Below are 15,576 nucleotides of genomic sequence, written 5' to 3' on the forward strand. Positions count from 1 at the left end.
TTTTACTTAAGTACCATATTTATACTTATTAATATTATTTCTAGATAAATAATAATAGTAATATATACTTTAGCCTCTCTATTTCTTTATAATTGTCTTTTTTATCAGGCAAGGATCACCCTTTAGGAATCATGTTTTGCCTAATTGTACCTGTTCCTGCTTATTTCATTCCTCTTATAAATTCTAACAACCTTACAAATAAATTATCGAAATTAAATTTAAGTGGTAGTCTTAGTACAAATGGATTACCTATTCCTCCCATATATAGTACTCTATTAATCATTGAAAAGAATTGATGATGGCAATAGGAAAAACCGAAACGAAGTTTGGCATATAATTTCAAAGAGAGAACTAACTAAAAAAAGAAATTGAAAACACATAAAAATGGTTTACTGCTAAGGATTAAACAAGAGAAAATAAATGACTTTGTTACAGGGACAAGAACAGTAATATACCATAAAATTAGATTCTGTCTGAGTCTATTCTCAGGAAAGAGTGCAATCTCTACTTTTTCTTCAGCCTATTTTTAAATCAAGAGCTCTGAAATCTAAACTACCAACTATGGGAGGATAAATGGAGAAACTGCTCCTCCCGTTATGTGAACATACCAGAGGATACGTTTCATTTTTCAGCAGTTTGCCCACTACTAAAGGAATTTAAAGAATAATTTTAGTACAACTAAATTTTTGGGAAACTTAAAAATTCTAAAAGGCCCAGATTACGAAAGTTTATAATTAAATTTATAAAAAAGTGTTAATTATAGAAATGGGTTAGTAAAACAATGTAATTTAGAATTTAATTTTTATATAGAAAAGAAATCATATAATTTATTTTTTTAATTATTATGTTAAACGTTTTTACAAATGTTTAAATGAACACTTCAACAGGCGAACAAAAGTTATCTATATTACATATATAAATAGTTGACCGTATAATTTAAAATATGAAGATGCGCAGGATTGTGGTAAAAAAAGAACAAATAGTTCCAACTATTTATTACCGATGTTTTGCCCCACTTTGTAGGGATTCATCTGGGCTGTTCAAGATGATAGGCTAAAAGGAACTATACTAAACATCTATAACAGTCCTGATGAAGCCCTGCAAAGAGGGGTGAAACGTCCAATAATAAATAGTTGAAAACTATTTTGTTCTTATTTAACCACAATCCTTAACATCTTCATATTTTAAGTTATCTATCTGTGGAAGGTTTTCAATAATTTTGAATTGGATTATTCCAAAAGAAATTTCACTAAAACAAACAATATGAGACACTAGACAAAAACCTGGCAATTCAATATCCTACAGATATCATATGGTAAAGCAACTGAGTAATGTAAAGTGTCATAGTAAAATTCTTATGTAATACTTTACAATCATAGCAATATTAAAATTATTTTAACTAAGGTAATGGTATTAATTTATTTTTAAGTGAACTAAATAAACTCCTTACCTTATGGAGTATATATTTTATTTATTTAAAAATGAATTAAATCAATGTTATCAATTGATAATGCTTGATATAGAAAAGAAAATGACACCCATCACACAATACAGAGGAATTTAAAGGTCATTGAAGCTGGAAGTAAGAAGTAATAGGATATAGCAGGAAAGAAATTAAGAGGCAGTGCACAACTAGATTTTACAGGTATTGGTGTTGATTAATATAAAATTTTGTTCAAAGATCAAACTATTCTGATTCAGGGGTCAATATAATGGACAAAGCTCTTTAGTTTTCCAAATCCATTGGACGCAGTAACACAAAATACCTTAAAAATTCGATAACTTAAAGTAAAGTTAACCACCATTCAACTTGGGCTGGTAGAGTTTGGACTGTAATATAAATCAATGAAGTAAATAATTAATTATTAGGTCTACCACCAAGACCTTTGTCTTAACATAAAAAGTGTGACATTACTAAGAACAAACTAAAGACTGGGAAACAAATTTATGAAACAAAATTTTTAAAAGACTTTATTAGAAAGTAAAACAATTATTTTTGTTGGGCATGTGCCTTACGCATCTGAGTAAGAATGTTGCTAAGTTCTTCCCTCTTCCTCTTAGCACGGATGTGAGTGCCGATCTAAAAAAAAAAAATTAAATAATTGCAGATAGAGCTAAAGAAAATATCATGGACATGATTGTTAGTGATAGTACATAAAATATCATTTTGCTATATTGTTGATATATTACTCAGATTTAGCCCACGATGGATTAATCATAAAATCATGAAAAGGAGAATAAATAGAACTAGATAATGAGAACCAAATTAGAAAACAATTATCAAATTTTCATTGTCAAATGTATTTACTTGTGTATTATTTTAATTTACACCCCTTCAATAACATTTGATACATTTTAAAAGAAATTTTTTTTACATAACTTTGTTATAATTCAGAAAATATTTTTAAAAAATTGTTTTTAATAGATTTTGAGAGCCCAAGCCCTCTCTGATCAAAGTGTTAATATATCATTTCTCTTACAATTGTATGGATTTGAAGGGGGAATTAACTAATACATCAATTGACACAGTGCTTATCCTATGACTATGTAATTAATATTAAGCATGAGATGCTAAGAATTTCATCGTAGCACAACAAATACGTACTGTCAACTATATAATTACTTTAAATTGATGTTCTTGCAACAACACAAACCACGTGTAATAACATGGTACACGACGAGTAAATTATTGTTATATATACAACAAAAGTTGGTTCTTCCCAGATCCACTTAATCAATTGTAAAACAGTGGTTTACAGGGGAGGAAAAAAATTCTGTACAATATACCAGAAGTATATCAGCATAACAATGGCACAAGTAATTTTCTAATTATACCATGGTATTTAGTCCAAACAAATAATGTACCTCAATGATAAGAATCATAACCAACAAGAAGACTGAAAACTAGGATGCACCAAAAGCGATGAAGATAAAAATTAAATTAGTCAAAAGCACACATAACTTAGGCACGTCTCAGGTCTCCTAAAACCTGTGCTAATTCTAATAACTCCATGGAACAGAGACAGATTAATATGAGGTTTTTGTAACAATCATTAATCATTTAAAAGCTGAGATAGTGTATTTATTGGTATCTGAAGGTTATTTATTGTAGCAGATATAATTTATCTAGCAAAAGAACTCAAAAATTATTTAAAGAACATGGATAACCTTACAATAAAAAATCGCAATTTAGCACAACGGGCGGGTCAGCAAAGAGGGGGTCCTTTACTCAAAATTTAAATTAAAAGTTTAGTGTAGTAACACATTTAACTTAAGTTACATGAATACCAATATTATCTAGTCGTGAGGCAGTATTCCACATCAAATGTTACCAAATCTCTTATAGTTTTACTATGTAAATTTATCTGACTTACCCTCCTCTTCAAAAACTTCAAAGCTCTCTTATCCTTGGAAATCTTCAGCAATTCCATTCCTCTCTTTTCATACGGTGCATGGCCACAAACTTCTCTAATTAGATCTCTCACAAACTTGGTATGCTTAGTTTGTCTCTATAAAAAGAAATATAATAATGAATAAAACTGAAACATAATATAAAGAGAGAAAGTTAAAAAATAAATAAATGTACATACGCCCTTCAAGCGAGATGGCCTAACTTTGTGCTTTTTATCTGCTTTAGATTTTCCCATTACAATCTTGGTAGTTCTGTGGCCTTTTTTAAGGCCAACGGCCATTTCATACTTAGGAGCCTTAGGCGCCATTTCGAAAATAAATAAACACCTTTAACTGAAATATAAAATGATAAACTTATTTTTGGAAAATTCTTATTTTAATGATAATATACAACAATAACAATTTCTTAATTAAAAGAAAACTAATATATAAACAATTTTTTAACAATAGCTCCTTTAATATCCAAACTTGATGTTGACAAACAATAACTTCAAGTCTTAGTATGGCATGCATGTATTATTAACATGAGATAAAATGAAAACATCAAAAATCCCTGTTAAATTTAAGACTCATTGTAATAAGAAATTAATGGAGTAAATGAACATAATGTCCAGCATACAATTAAATTCACATAATAATGTAAACTGTTCAAGAATAAAATTATAAAAACATGTCTGGCATACTGTCAATAGAAAAGATAATAAGAAATATCTACTAGTAAACCGTATCATCACAATTATACTGAAAAATAATTATTACTCAGTTAAATGCTTCACGTTTTTTTGACAAATATAATACAGTTTGAAAATTAAAACCACAAATAGTGTAATCTAACAAAAATAAAAAAAATCTTTAGAATTATTATTTATACTGATTAAGAAAATATAGTGCATTAAATAATGATTTAACACGCGCTGATTCATAAATAATTCTAAATTACCTCGATGATACTGGATGTCCAACGAAAGGACTAACCTAGAGAAAACGCTGTAGAACCACAAGGTAAGAAAATGGACGTTTGGCACAGTTAGATTGATCAATGTTTTCTAAAAAATTTTAATTTCATGATTCTATAAATGATCCTTATATATCATTTTAAATTAAAAATATATTTTTTTAAATATGCTCAATTTAAATTAAAATTAAATGAACATTTTTTATATGCAATGAGCTAAAATCTGCAATACCTATCAACTCTATTTAAACCACTGTTCCCCTCCAATAGATTTATAAAAATATTTTTAAATATGTTTCAAATAAGTGGAAATGTAGGATTGGTATTTACTCTTTGATATCAAATAGCGTTATAAACAGAAATGTTATATGATAAAGTATCCAAGAAAGATATTAGTGAACTAAATTGTTAGCTAATGTCAATGTTTACATAAGATTAAAAAAAGTACGTGAAATATAACGTTATATAATATTATTCGTATAATATATTATTTTTGAAAGAATCTTAAAAATATCAGGTTTTAAAATTTGAACGAACACTAATTATATACTGAAAGTAACAAAGTGTTTCATTAACGTTTATGATTTCCTCTACTATTGATGATTAAATAGGTTTCAAATATACTATAGGTCTATATTAACTTAAACTGTATGAAAAACTGTGAACATCCGTGAACTGCATACCTTAATTGACCCATGTTAACTTTGTGGCATTATACATGCATAAGCCAAATTTGGGTATGTCAACCAGTTGTAGGATAGAAAATTCTCTTCTTGGACTATGCCACAGTAGTTAAACAATTAAATGAAGTAATTGATCGAGCTTGGCCGTGGAACGCAACAACCTTTTTTTTTAAAAAAAAAAAAAGGAACTAATATTAATTTTCGCTCTTTCTCACTTCAGCAAAAAGGGTGAACTAAGAGTTAGAGCTCACTGTGTACTGGTCCTTTAGTCTTCTCAAATTACTCCACATTCCACTTACAAATTTTTAAGATTTAAAGTTCCACATCGAGTTGGTAGCAACGTTATCTATTCATAGTAAGCGTAATCTTCCTTTTTTCTGGTTTCTTGACGCTACAGCTTATGAAGACTATTTCTCCTGCGGCTTGTTGCATCAGTCCTTTCAATTAGTGGCTGCCGATCTCCAGTTACGTATTTCAAAGATAAAATTTTCATCTGCAACTACTCTTTTAATCTATCGCAGCGGAGGTCTTCTCCCTCTTCTAGTGCCATATAACTTTTAATTAAGGACCTAGGAATTTGGTCTAGGGTTATTAAAACATGTTCCATCCATGAAAGCCCCCCACTTCAACTTTTTTTGGTTTCATTGGCGTAAACTATGGCATAAATTCTCCTTTTTAACCTTAGGAGAAAAGCCTCTTGAATACCAGATAATGTCCAACATTCAGAGGCATAAGTCCTATCAGAAACTTAATTTGTGCTTTAGTATTACAATACATCGCCTGTACATATTCTCCTTAAATGCTTTTGTTACACGAAATGACATTTATTTGTCAACATGATCTAACATTAGATTTTGGCTTATATCGCATTATTCTTGTTTACTTCTGAACTAAACTTATTCACTTTTTCGACGAGTAAGTCCTGTTACAAAGTGCATTGGTTACTTCCAATCCAGTTGAGGACCAGCTTGCATGTATTTTAAAAGGCATTTTTTCAAGTGACCTTTCCAACAATCTTTACTTCATTTGTGAAAGCCACAATCATACCAGAACTGTCAAACATTCTCCCTTCTCCTATCAAACCCCTCCAATTGCCCTTATATTTTTGGTTAACTATTTCCCCTCAATTAAACAGTTTTCTGAAACACTTTGTGTTTAATTACCATTGCATTGTAGTTATAGTTGGCTCTATCTCTTTGATTTAGTTCCTTAATAGCTCTTTGCTTATACTTGTTACCTCGTGGTTATGTTTGTATGCCTGTCCGGCTAAGTTTAAATGTTTTGTTACCTTTTTAGTTATCTTGTCCATTTCTCTTGATGTTTGATTTTTTCCCTTGTGATTAACCAATTTAGCAACTAATTATTTTTTGGAAACTATGGAGTTATTAAATGATCAAGGGTTGCGTTTAGATGGTAGAAAGCCAGATGAATTAAGGCTTATTAAATGTAAGTTAGGGATATTTACTCATACAGATGGTAGTGCTTACATTGAACAAGGCAACACAAAAGTTATAGCTGTTGTATATGGTCCTCATGAGGTGAATTTATTGACAACTTTCTTAATTTTTTTTTTTAAAGTTTACTCTGACATTAATCAAATTATTATTTGTGTAATTATTTAAGGTCCGTAATACACACAGAGCCAAAACATCTGCAGATGGTGCTTTTGTTAATTGCCAATATAGTATGGCTGCATTTTCAATGTCGGAAAGAAAGAAAAGAAATCGTGGTGATAGAAAAAGTACTGAAGCAACTATACATCTTCATCAAACTTTAGCTGCAGTAATTCGTACTGAACTTATGCCTAAGTCGCAAATCGATGTGTTTATTGAGGTTTTTATTTTTTAATTGAGTTTTATTATTATTTATTTTTATATTATTTTATATATTGCCTGTAAAATTGAATCTTGTTGATAACAATTGAATTATAAATAGGTACTTCAGTCAGATGGTGGAAACTTTGCAGCTACTGTAAATGCTGCTACTCTTGCATTAATTGATGCAGGGATCCCTTTACGCGAATATGTCATAGCATGTACAGCATCACTTGGATCTGGAAATGTACCAATGGTCGATATTAGCAATTTGGAAGAAAGTTTAGGTGGTCCTACACTGACAGTAGCTGTACTTCCTCGTTCTTCACAGGTTTGATGTGCATATTGCATGATTTCCAATTAATACAAGAATTGTTTTAAATATAAATAATCAGTTGCAATCCTAAAACCTAAATTCCAAAAGATTTTTAATGTCAAAACGTTTTTCTTCATAAGGAATTTATTCATCATGTCATCTGATCAACCTTTCGGGCTCTTATTTCCCTTAATCAAGTTCTAAATTAAAAATGTTTATTATTAACAGGTTTAAAAGTAACATAAAGTTAAAATCAACAAATTAATTGCATTCAAATGAAGTTTTTTTTTTACTTATTTACATACAAATAATTCAATATTTTACTGTATATATACTTCTACTTCATTAATTTATGTCCAATGTTTTGAGATATGCCAAATTTCGTAATGATTATTCTTATTCTTTCTTACCTTACTATTAATTAGGGGACATATGTCATCTTAATTTTAACATTTTTTTTATATATTCCTAACTGAATATAAGTCCTATTATTACATCCTTATTTTTTTTCTTTTTCATTAGTGCTATTTCCCAAATGTTTGTCTGAAAATGTCTTTACAATTGACAATCTATTTTTATTTCAAGTGATTATTAACATTTTATTGTTATTTATTTCATCTATAAATTGCCTTGAAAAATATTTCCCCAAATTTATAGTAAGGTAAGGAAACGTTGTAAGAGGGATAGGCGTGTCACAATTTTTACTGATAGTCAGGCAGCCATTCATGTGCTGAGTAATTAATTACATAATGTTGTTTCAAATTGGTGGAGGGGTTCAAGGTTAACTTGAACTTTCTCAAGAGAGTGGACTACCTCACAAGGAGAGGATCTGAGTTAGTTCCCTTTACACCCAACCTCATATGTAGGATTAGTCTCAATCATGTGAAGAAGCATATCAAAACGATTGCCGAGGGCAAGGCTGGTTTATTTTGGAGGAACACCAGAAGACTAGAGCAGAACAGAAGCACTTTAAGATAGGTTATTGGACTATATATAGGACACTGTCAGTTGAATAAGCATTTCTATTAAATGTGACTGACTGAGTCACCAATCTGCAGGTTCTGCAGAAAGGATGGTGAGACTGTGTACAACATCGTTTGCAGATATAATGCGCTGGCCAGGATGCATTTTCTTACCTTTGGGGAAGATTGTATCTTAGATCCTAAACTTTGGGAGACAGTTGATCCTTATATGATATCCAGATTCGCAAAGGCATCTGGCCTGCTTTAAACAGAAGGACAGTGTACAATAGGCCATTTGTGGCTGTGGTACACCTTCACTGGAAAACAAAAAGGAAATGTTTGGACCACATAATGAATAAAAAGGGTAGAAATTATCAAAAAGAAATAGAACTATTAATAATTAATAGTTTTAATAAGAATTGTTATTACTATGTTGATTTTTTAGATTGTGTTAAATTATTTAAATTTCTTATTTAGAGATCATGAAAAAATTATCAAGTTTTGATATGAGTGTTTTACAAAACAATCAGTTTCAATTCAACGAAGAAAAATTCATTAAGTTTTACTTCCTCTAACTAATGTATTAGATATGTAGTAAGAGAAAGTATTACGAGCTCGTAAAATACTTAATTCGAGTTTTCAGCTGAAATACATGTTCTGAGGTCCCTTAAGTTCAAATAACTAAGTCTTGCAAAATGGTTTATATGTGTGTGTTCCTGGCACAAAAACAAAAAGTTTTATGCAACTGAAATTACATAGTTTTAGGTATATACCAGGGTGGTATATACCACTGTAAATGCTGAATTTTCAAAATGGTTTCTTCTAAAGTACCTTTTATTATTTTTTAAATAATCAACCACCTCAAATTTTTTGTCATAGTGGAAATTGATAAATATAAACTATGGAAAAATTTGATAAGTAACTTAAGAAGATAAGAGGAAAAATATTTTCTTCAGGTTGATAACTTATTTCTGGAAATAAAAGTTGTAATATAGACATATTATATACTGTTGAAAAACCAAAAATTTTAGAAAAAAAAATAATGTGCAACGTAAAAAGTGATGGAGAATGATGAACAGTTCCTAAATAAAACACAAGTTTGATGTAATGCCGACATATTTATTAAATAATCACTTTTTAAATTCACTTAACCTATACTTGTGTTTTCCAGTTGACAGGTGGATAATTTTCAAATATTTGTTATTAAATGAGTGAAGAATAATTTCAACTCAAAGTACAGTTATAAGTAAAAGTTGTTTAATGTGCACACTGCATCAGAAATCTTTTCCTTTAGAAAGATAAGAGAAAAATAAAAAATAAAATTTTTTGTAACTTTGTTTTAAAAATATATTTATTTTTTCTTTTCCCAGATTGCTCTTATTGATATGTCTCAGCGATTCCATTTAGACTTTTTGGAACCAGTACTAAAGATGGCAATGAAAGGCTGTGATTACACCTTCAAAGTACTCGATATGGCTGTAGAAAGTTATTTGTCAGAAATCGGAAAGCCAAATAATTGGGGACAAGCTTAGTTGAAATGGTATTATTTTCATTATTAAAATCTCTCTTATACTTGCTTAAAGGGTATTATTGTAAGATATGTTAAATAGGGTTAATGTAACTTTGTTGATTTTTTCATCTTATTCATTTTTGAAATTTGTTTGTTTAAAGTCAAATGTACTATTGTATTTATTTAAATGGGCAGCTTAAGTCCATTACATCATTTAATAATAATGTTATATTACCAGTTTAGTGATTTTTCAGATATACTTAAAAGTGTATTTCTATTTCAGAAGTACGTTGAGGAGTATATTTGAAGTGAGACATGTGATGAGGAAGCAACATGATGCCTGCAGAATACTAGGATTAACGGTCGGATTTCATTCCGATTTCTTAGGAAATTTGTACATTGTTTTTTTTACTGATATATTTATACTATTTATCTAAATTCACTGTAATTATATGAAAGAAATTAGTTAATAATTTTTAAACTACTGTGAATTTAATAAATAAGTATTATGGCAATGAATTCTAAAATCTGCAGGAAATATCGCTTATCAGTAGATTAATTTGTGGATGGTAAATCAATATAAAATCTTCTAAAGATTGGCTTAGATTTCAATTGAGAACTGTTTCCTATGAAACAATGAAAGCTGAAGAATAGAACCTATGACAAACCACATTTATTTTTAATTTTTTTCTTTTGTTTTTTTAATATAATTGTACTGTGAAATGATCATTTATTCTTTCTTGTGAGATACCAATTATTTATAATTGTTTTGCCTTTTACTGTTTTGGTTACTAAGTAGGTTCGGACAATTAATTTATTTGTTCTACTTTATTATTCCTAAGATAGGAAAGCTTAGTATTCGTCCATAACATTTAAATAAAATGTTCTCAGAGCCATACATTTCCACTCATATTTTACAGCTTAGACATTAATGAACAAATGTAATTGCATGTCCATTTGTGGACAAATCCATCTTCAGTCATAACAGGTACTTACCGTTTATCCAATGTTGATGAATATTGAAATATTGTGTAAGTTGGTATCTAGATGGTCATATCAAACACTACTTTCATTTACATAACATATTTTCCTGGACTTTTTTATTTTGAGAACGGCTTGTCCATTTTGGCTCATTGTTAGGAATAAGAGTGCAAATAGTCTAGTATCAATTTTTTCAAATTTAATGTATATATGTATATATTTTGTACTATACCTAAACATGTTGAAATAATAAACCAAAACATTAAATTTGTTTTTCCTTAAGTACCCATTACAAATGGTATAGATGCCATCCTGACTGATCTACTTACTATTAGACACTATGGAAATGCTTTATTCTGAGACGAAAGGTTTCTTAGATTAATTACAATTTACTAAATTCTCTCCTTGCTTTCAAACAAAACTAACTGAAAATCCTTATAAACTGATGTATATTATATTTACTTGAAAAGAAATGATGAAAACAGGATTTTTATGTGTAGATGTTGCATGAAAAAGATAATTTCTCTTTAAAGAATAGATTAGGATAAATTCATTATCCTATTTTGTGATATTATACATATATAAATTTGTTTGTTTTTGTGAAAATGTAACCAACAATTTGGAGTACTCCTTCATCATCAGGGTTCTCTATAATTTTTAACAATACATACAGGAAATAATAAATATAATAGTACACATATTTTTGCCTTATTATTAATTATAAATTAGTATATATACAACTTGGAGACACAAACTTTATTATATTGTAGATTCTAGGTACTCCCTATATCTGATCCATACAATTTTATTTCCTCAATGTATTAAATAATCATAGAATAAAAAGGGAACACTTGACAAGCCAACCATCTTGGTCGCATTGAACTATGCTCTAATCCTTATTCTGTTTTTTAATTGCCTGAGCCTTCCACACATTTATCAGCCCTCCTGTTTAACTATTTTTATCCAGATTAGTTATCAAACCATTTTTCCAAGAAAAAAAAAAATCACAAAATATAATTGGATATAGGTAGTATATTAAATAGGTAGGCAATATATTAAAATTTGTATCTCTAAGGTGAGATATATGATATAATATGAATTAACATATGTTTTATATTTCAATCAATCTTTTGTTTTAATACATGATAAATACTAGGCATGTTTGTAAAAAAGTCAAAATTCTAATTAATAAATTTCACTTATGTCTATTATTTTGGCCTCTGGTTGGGCCATATTAATGTAATTTTCTGAATGAATAAAAAAAAAAAAAAAAAAAATAGAGTGCAAAATGCATTCATGAACAGGGTTTATTGTGCAACTTTCAACTGATGTTTGATTCATCTGTATAAACAGGACCAAAAGTTTGTTTAGTCATTTTCGTTCTCAGCCACTCCCACCCACTTAGTTATTGTTTTTTAAAACTTTTTTGGTGCCTTATTTCTCAGGCTTCTTTTCTCTTATATTGCTTTTAAATACTTTCTCCCTCAATCTCTACTTGTTCATCCTGACACATCATCCATTAAGTGTATCTCAGAGAATAGTTCATTTAGATTGTGCTGTTCCTCAGTTTCACTTAAAGAAATTTATTTCAATTGATTCCCAAGCTTCAAATACCATTGTAATAGGCACAAGAGACATAAATCTGATCATTAAGCAGAAGATATCTGAGCTACCAATATTCAATTGGACCAGACAGCATAAGGTCTTAAAATCACATAAATTTCTTTATAACAGGAATGTAGGATTTTAATATTTAAAGAAGAATTGCAATATTATAAATATGGCCAAATCTCTACTAACTAAAGTAAAAGGGAGGTAAATTTTACTTTAATGCATTTTTATTTTACTGAAAATCAATTTTCAATTGCCCAATTTCTTATGAGGGTTGATTCAAGAGACATTTGGGCCAGACATGTGGGATCCCCACACCACATATTAGTAGAAGAGGGAATAACATAACTATGATTCCTTTAACATATTTCATAGGAATATAGGACTCGATAGTATTTAAAGTAGAATTGCTATTTAATAAATATAGCCAAAACTCGACAGGTTGTTAAAGTTGAAGTATGTCAATTTTACCTTGAGTCACTAAATTTTTTTTGCTGAAAATCTATTCTCAGATGATTCATTTTCTATGATAGGTATAATTATCCCCACTCTTACTTTAAAGAGATTTGTTATAATTGATTCTACAAACTAAAAATACCATAGCAGCTAGCATGAGACCTTAACCTCATGGCTAGGCAGAAAAAACTAATTTCTAATATCAGACCTACCCAAATTCCATGTAGGAATCAATTAGTGTTAAAAGTGGAATTGCTATTCTATAAATATGGCCAAGACTCAAATTATAGGTGGAGTTACATTTTTTTTTTTTGGCTGAAAATCAATTTTCGGTCGCCATATTTTTCATAATGGGCATAACCCTCATGAAGGGGTCAGTGCCAGTTGGACCAGTCCAATTCTAAATTTGAATCCACAATACTTCACCCAGCAGCTTTTTCCTAAGTAGTTCTGTCATGAGCTTCTTGGGAATCCTGGAGCCATCCATCATGACCCATGTGACCCCCCAGCATAGCTATCCAATTGTGATTAAATTTTTTATGAGGTAGGTATTATGATACGTATTTTAAGTCTTGATTTATTTTAATTGGTTCCTTAAACCATAGAATACTTACTTGGATTACTGGCATGAGAGACATAAATCTGAAGGACAGGCTGACAAAATCAATTTATCTCTGAGCATAGGAATATAGGAATCAAATATGTACAGTACATGAAGTGGAATTACTATTTCATAAATATAGTTAAAACTCAAGTCGAAGTTGAAGGGAGGTAAATTTTACTTCAAGTTAACGAATTAGTTTTCTGAAAATTGATTTGTTTTTGTATACTCCTTAAAACTTTACAGAGTGAAAGTTTAGAATAAATGGGAAATTCAATAAGCTAGGCATAGCTAAAACATTCATAAATTTTATTGTAAAGGAAACAATTTTATAAGCTATTTTTATCATTTATTGTAATTTTTAAACCAATAAATTCAATTAAATTTTAAATTTGTTTAAACCAATTCATTATAATTATTAAATTTAGAAGGAAATTAATTTCATTTTCCTGCGTTTCTGTCATATGGTTTACATGCAATCTATAAAAGTGGAGAACTATGCGTCCAATTACAATTAACTTTTTTAACAATTATTTTAATCATTAATTAATCTATAGCTAATTCACCTATGCATAACTCATTTACCATTCCCTTAAAATTTGAGTTATAGTGTCATGAAAAAATATTTATAGAGGTGAAAATGAAAAAATAAAACAGAAATAGAATAAAACAAACATATCAAACAATTTGTTATTACCAACATTGAAATATTTTTCTCAACAAAACTTGTGATTTTCGGTAATTTTTTGACTGATCAATGAAGATTTGTATTATTATTATAAATTGGTATTGTTTCTTAGTGGATGCATCCAAGAAAGCATTTATCCACTTGAATTCTATTCGTTCAATTTATTTTCATACTTCTATTTTATAAAACGACTGGACAATTATCATCTAAAATGGGAGGTGAGGAGGGTTGTCACCTCAGGGATAATTCTTATTTAGCCCATATTAGACTGAACTTGTAAAAAAGAGAAACGTTGTGCAAATCATAATAACTTCAATAAAAAAATAAAGTGGTAGAAAGGGATTTTCACAAAGATTGATTTCTTAAGTTGTTTTGTAATAATTACAACTTACTTTATAAATACATTAGAGAGAGAGAGAGAAAAAAAAAGAATAATATATAAACAATTGTTTTAATAACTAAGAGTTGATTTGGAATATTAATTCAATCTAAATGAAAATATATACATAATAATAAATTGTAAATAAAAATTTATAAATAAGAAAGCCTTAATATCTAGATCTTCTCTTATCCCTTCGCCTTGGTGATCTTGATCTTCTTGGGCTGCGACTTCTTGATCTAAAAGCAACAAGTTAAATTAGTTAATTGCAAAGAAAACCTTTACCAGTTTTTAATACAGTAGTTCAGAAACTTTAAAATTCATGGGATCAAATGTAACACACACGGAGGTACGATTTTAATAAATAATTGTTTTAAGTTGTATGAATTAATGAGGTTTCAATCACGGGGAGAAATAAAAATATAATATTTATATATTCCACTTTGTTTCAGTAAAAACCATGGGAAAGAGATTGCAGCAAAAAATAACAGAAGAAAAAAAACAAAACAAAATACAATAACATTACAGTTGGCAATAACCTCAGAAAATACATAATATACCCTTTAAACTAATAATCTATAAAATTTTGTCTCATTTCTTCCAGATGTTTTCAAGAAACAAGAAGTATACCACAATAAATTTGTCTAAAAGCCTATAAAGTTACATTATTTCATACTTAATAAAAAGGTTGCTTAGAGAAACTTCTTTACCGACATTCTACACTTAAGAAAAAATATATACAGGAAATAAATTGATTTCATGAAACAAGAAGAGATGAAATGGAAGTTAAGAGGGGAGAGGGGGGCAAACCTGGTTGTGTTTTATTCTGTAACACAGTAACAGGAGAGTAGGTCAGAGGAGCTAGTAGGTAACTGAATTGGTCCAGCTGCTGGGGGTATTGAGTAATCACTCAACATGTGAATCTGATTGAGTGGGTTCCAATGACAAACCTGTCCTCTCATTACAATGTTAAAAAAATTCTGCTGGAATTGACTTAGGAAATAGCTGTTCTTATTACAGTGTGATCTCGATAATCCGAAATTCTGTACTATGAACTGCCATAAAAAAAAATTTTTTTTTTTTAGAAAAGTCAGCAGGAATTTTTTCCCCAAATAAAAGTGCACATGTGTTAGGGACATTTTGATAATTTCAATAACAGGTAATCTAATTCCCATGGAAGTGGTTCATAATATATCTTTATTTATTTAT

The 15,576-nt window shown here is 29.2% G+C and overlaps 3 protein-coding genes across 4 annotated transcripts in view; 1 reads left to right on the forward strand and 2 right to left on the reverse strand.

Annotated features, from left to right (window-relative positions):
• Nucleotides 1–1,955: 1,955 nt before the first annotated feature.
• Nucleotides 1,956–4,503, reverse strand: RpL36 (ribosomal protein L36). Its single transcript, XM_014415639.2, has 4 exons — nucleotides 4,352–4,503; nucleotides 3,591–3,744; nucleotides 3,375–3,509; nucleotides 1,956–2,080 (listed from the first exon to the last, which is right to left on the reverse strand). Exons 2-4 carry the CDS (start codon nucleotides 3,717–3,719, stop codon nucleotides 1,991–1,993), a joined length of 354 nt encoding a protein of 117 aa, XP_014271125.1. The 5' UTR covers nucleotides 3,720–3,744; nucleotides 4,352–4,503; the 3' UTR covers nucleotides 1,956–1,990.
• A 1,781-nt stretch (nucleotides 4,504–6,284) lies between these two features.
• Nucleotides 6,285–10,170, forward strand: Ski6 (exosome complex component Ski6). Its single transcript, XM_014415636.3, has 5 exons — nucleotides 6,285–6,587; nucleotides 6,673–6,882; nucleotides 6,985–7,194; nucleotides 9,512–9,681; nucleotides 9,935–10,170. Exons 1-4 carry the CDS (start codon nucleotides 6,426–6,428, stop codon nucleotides 9,671–9,673), a joined length of 744 nt encoding a protein of 247 aa, XP_014271122.1. The 5' UTR covers nucleotides 6,285–6,425; the 3' UTR covers nucleotides 9,674–9,681; nucleotides 9,935–10,170.
• A 4,255-nt stretch (nucleotides 10,171–14,425) lies between these two features.
• Nucleotides 14,426–15,576, reverse strand: part of U2af38 (U2 small nuclear riboprotein auxiliary factor 38) — a 21,046-nt gene continuing 19,895 nt past the window's right edge. For both annotated transcript variants that reach the window (XM_024360205.2, XM_067045963.1), the window contains one exon: nucleotides 14,426–14,606. In XM_024360205.2, coding sequence (XP_024215973.1) covers nucleotides 14,537–14,606 — 70 coding nt within the window. In that variant the 3' untranslated portion in view covers nucleotides 14,426–14,536. The remainder of the gene's footprint in view (nucleotides 14,607–15,576) is intronic.

Source organism: Halyomorpha halys, unplaced genomic scaffold (assembly GCF_000696795.3).
Source record: "Halyomorpha halys isolate HHAL.00 unplaced genomic scaffold, Hhal_1.1 Scaffold104.1, whole genome shotgun sequence".
NCBI classification, from domain to species: Eukaryota; Metazoa; Arthropoda; class Insecta; order Hemiptera; family Pentatomidae; genus Halyomorpha; species Halyomorpha halys.

What these genes read in the sequence shown, in the direction of transcription:
- RpL36 (XM_014415639.2), bottom strand. Translation starts at nt 3,719, where the DNA reads ATGGCGCCTAAGGCTCCTAAGTATGAAATGGCCGTTGGCCTTAAAAAA. An exon ending in GGCCATCTCGCTTGAAGGGC is followed by an intron (nt 3,510 to 3,590) that starts GTATGTACATTT and finishes TTCTTTTTATAG; the next exon opens with AGACAAACTAAGCATACCAA. An exon ending in TGAAGTTTTTGAAGAGGAGG is followed by an intron (nt 2,081 to 3,374) that starts GTAAGTCAGATA and finishes TTTTTTTTTTAG; the next exon opens with ATCGGCACTCACATCCGTGC.
- Ski6 (XM_014415636.3), top strand. Translation starts at nt 6,426, where the DNA reads ATGGAGTTATTAAATGATCAAGGGTTGCGTTTAGATGGTAGAAAGCCA. An exon ending in TTGTATATGGTCCTCATGAG is followed by an intron (nt 6,588 to 6,672) that starts GTGAATTTATTG and finishes TAATTATTTAAG; the next exon opens with GTCCGTAATACACACAGAGC. An exon ending in TACTTCCTCGTTCTTCACAG is followed by an intron (nt 7,195 to 9,511) that starts GTTTGATGTGCA and finishes TTCTTTTCCCAG; the next exon opens with ATTGCTCTTATTGATATGTC.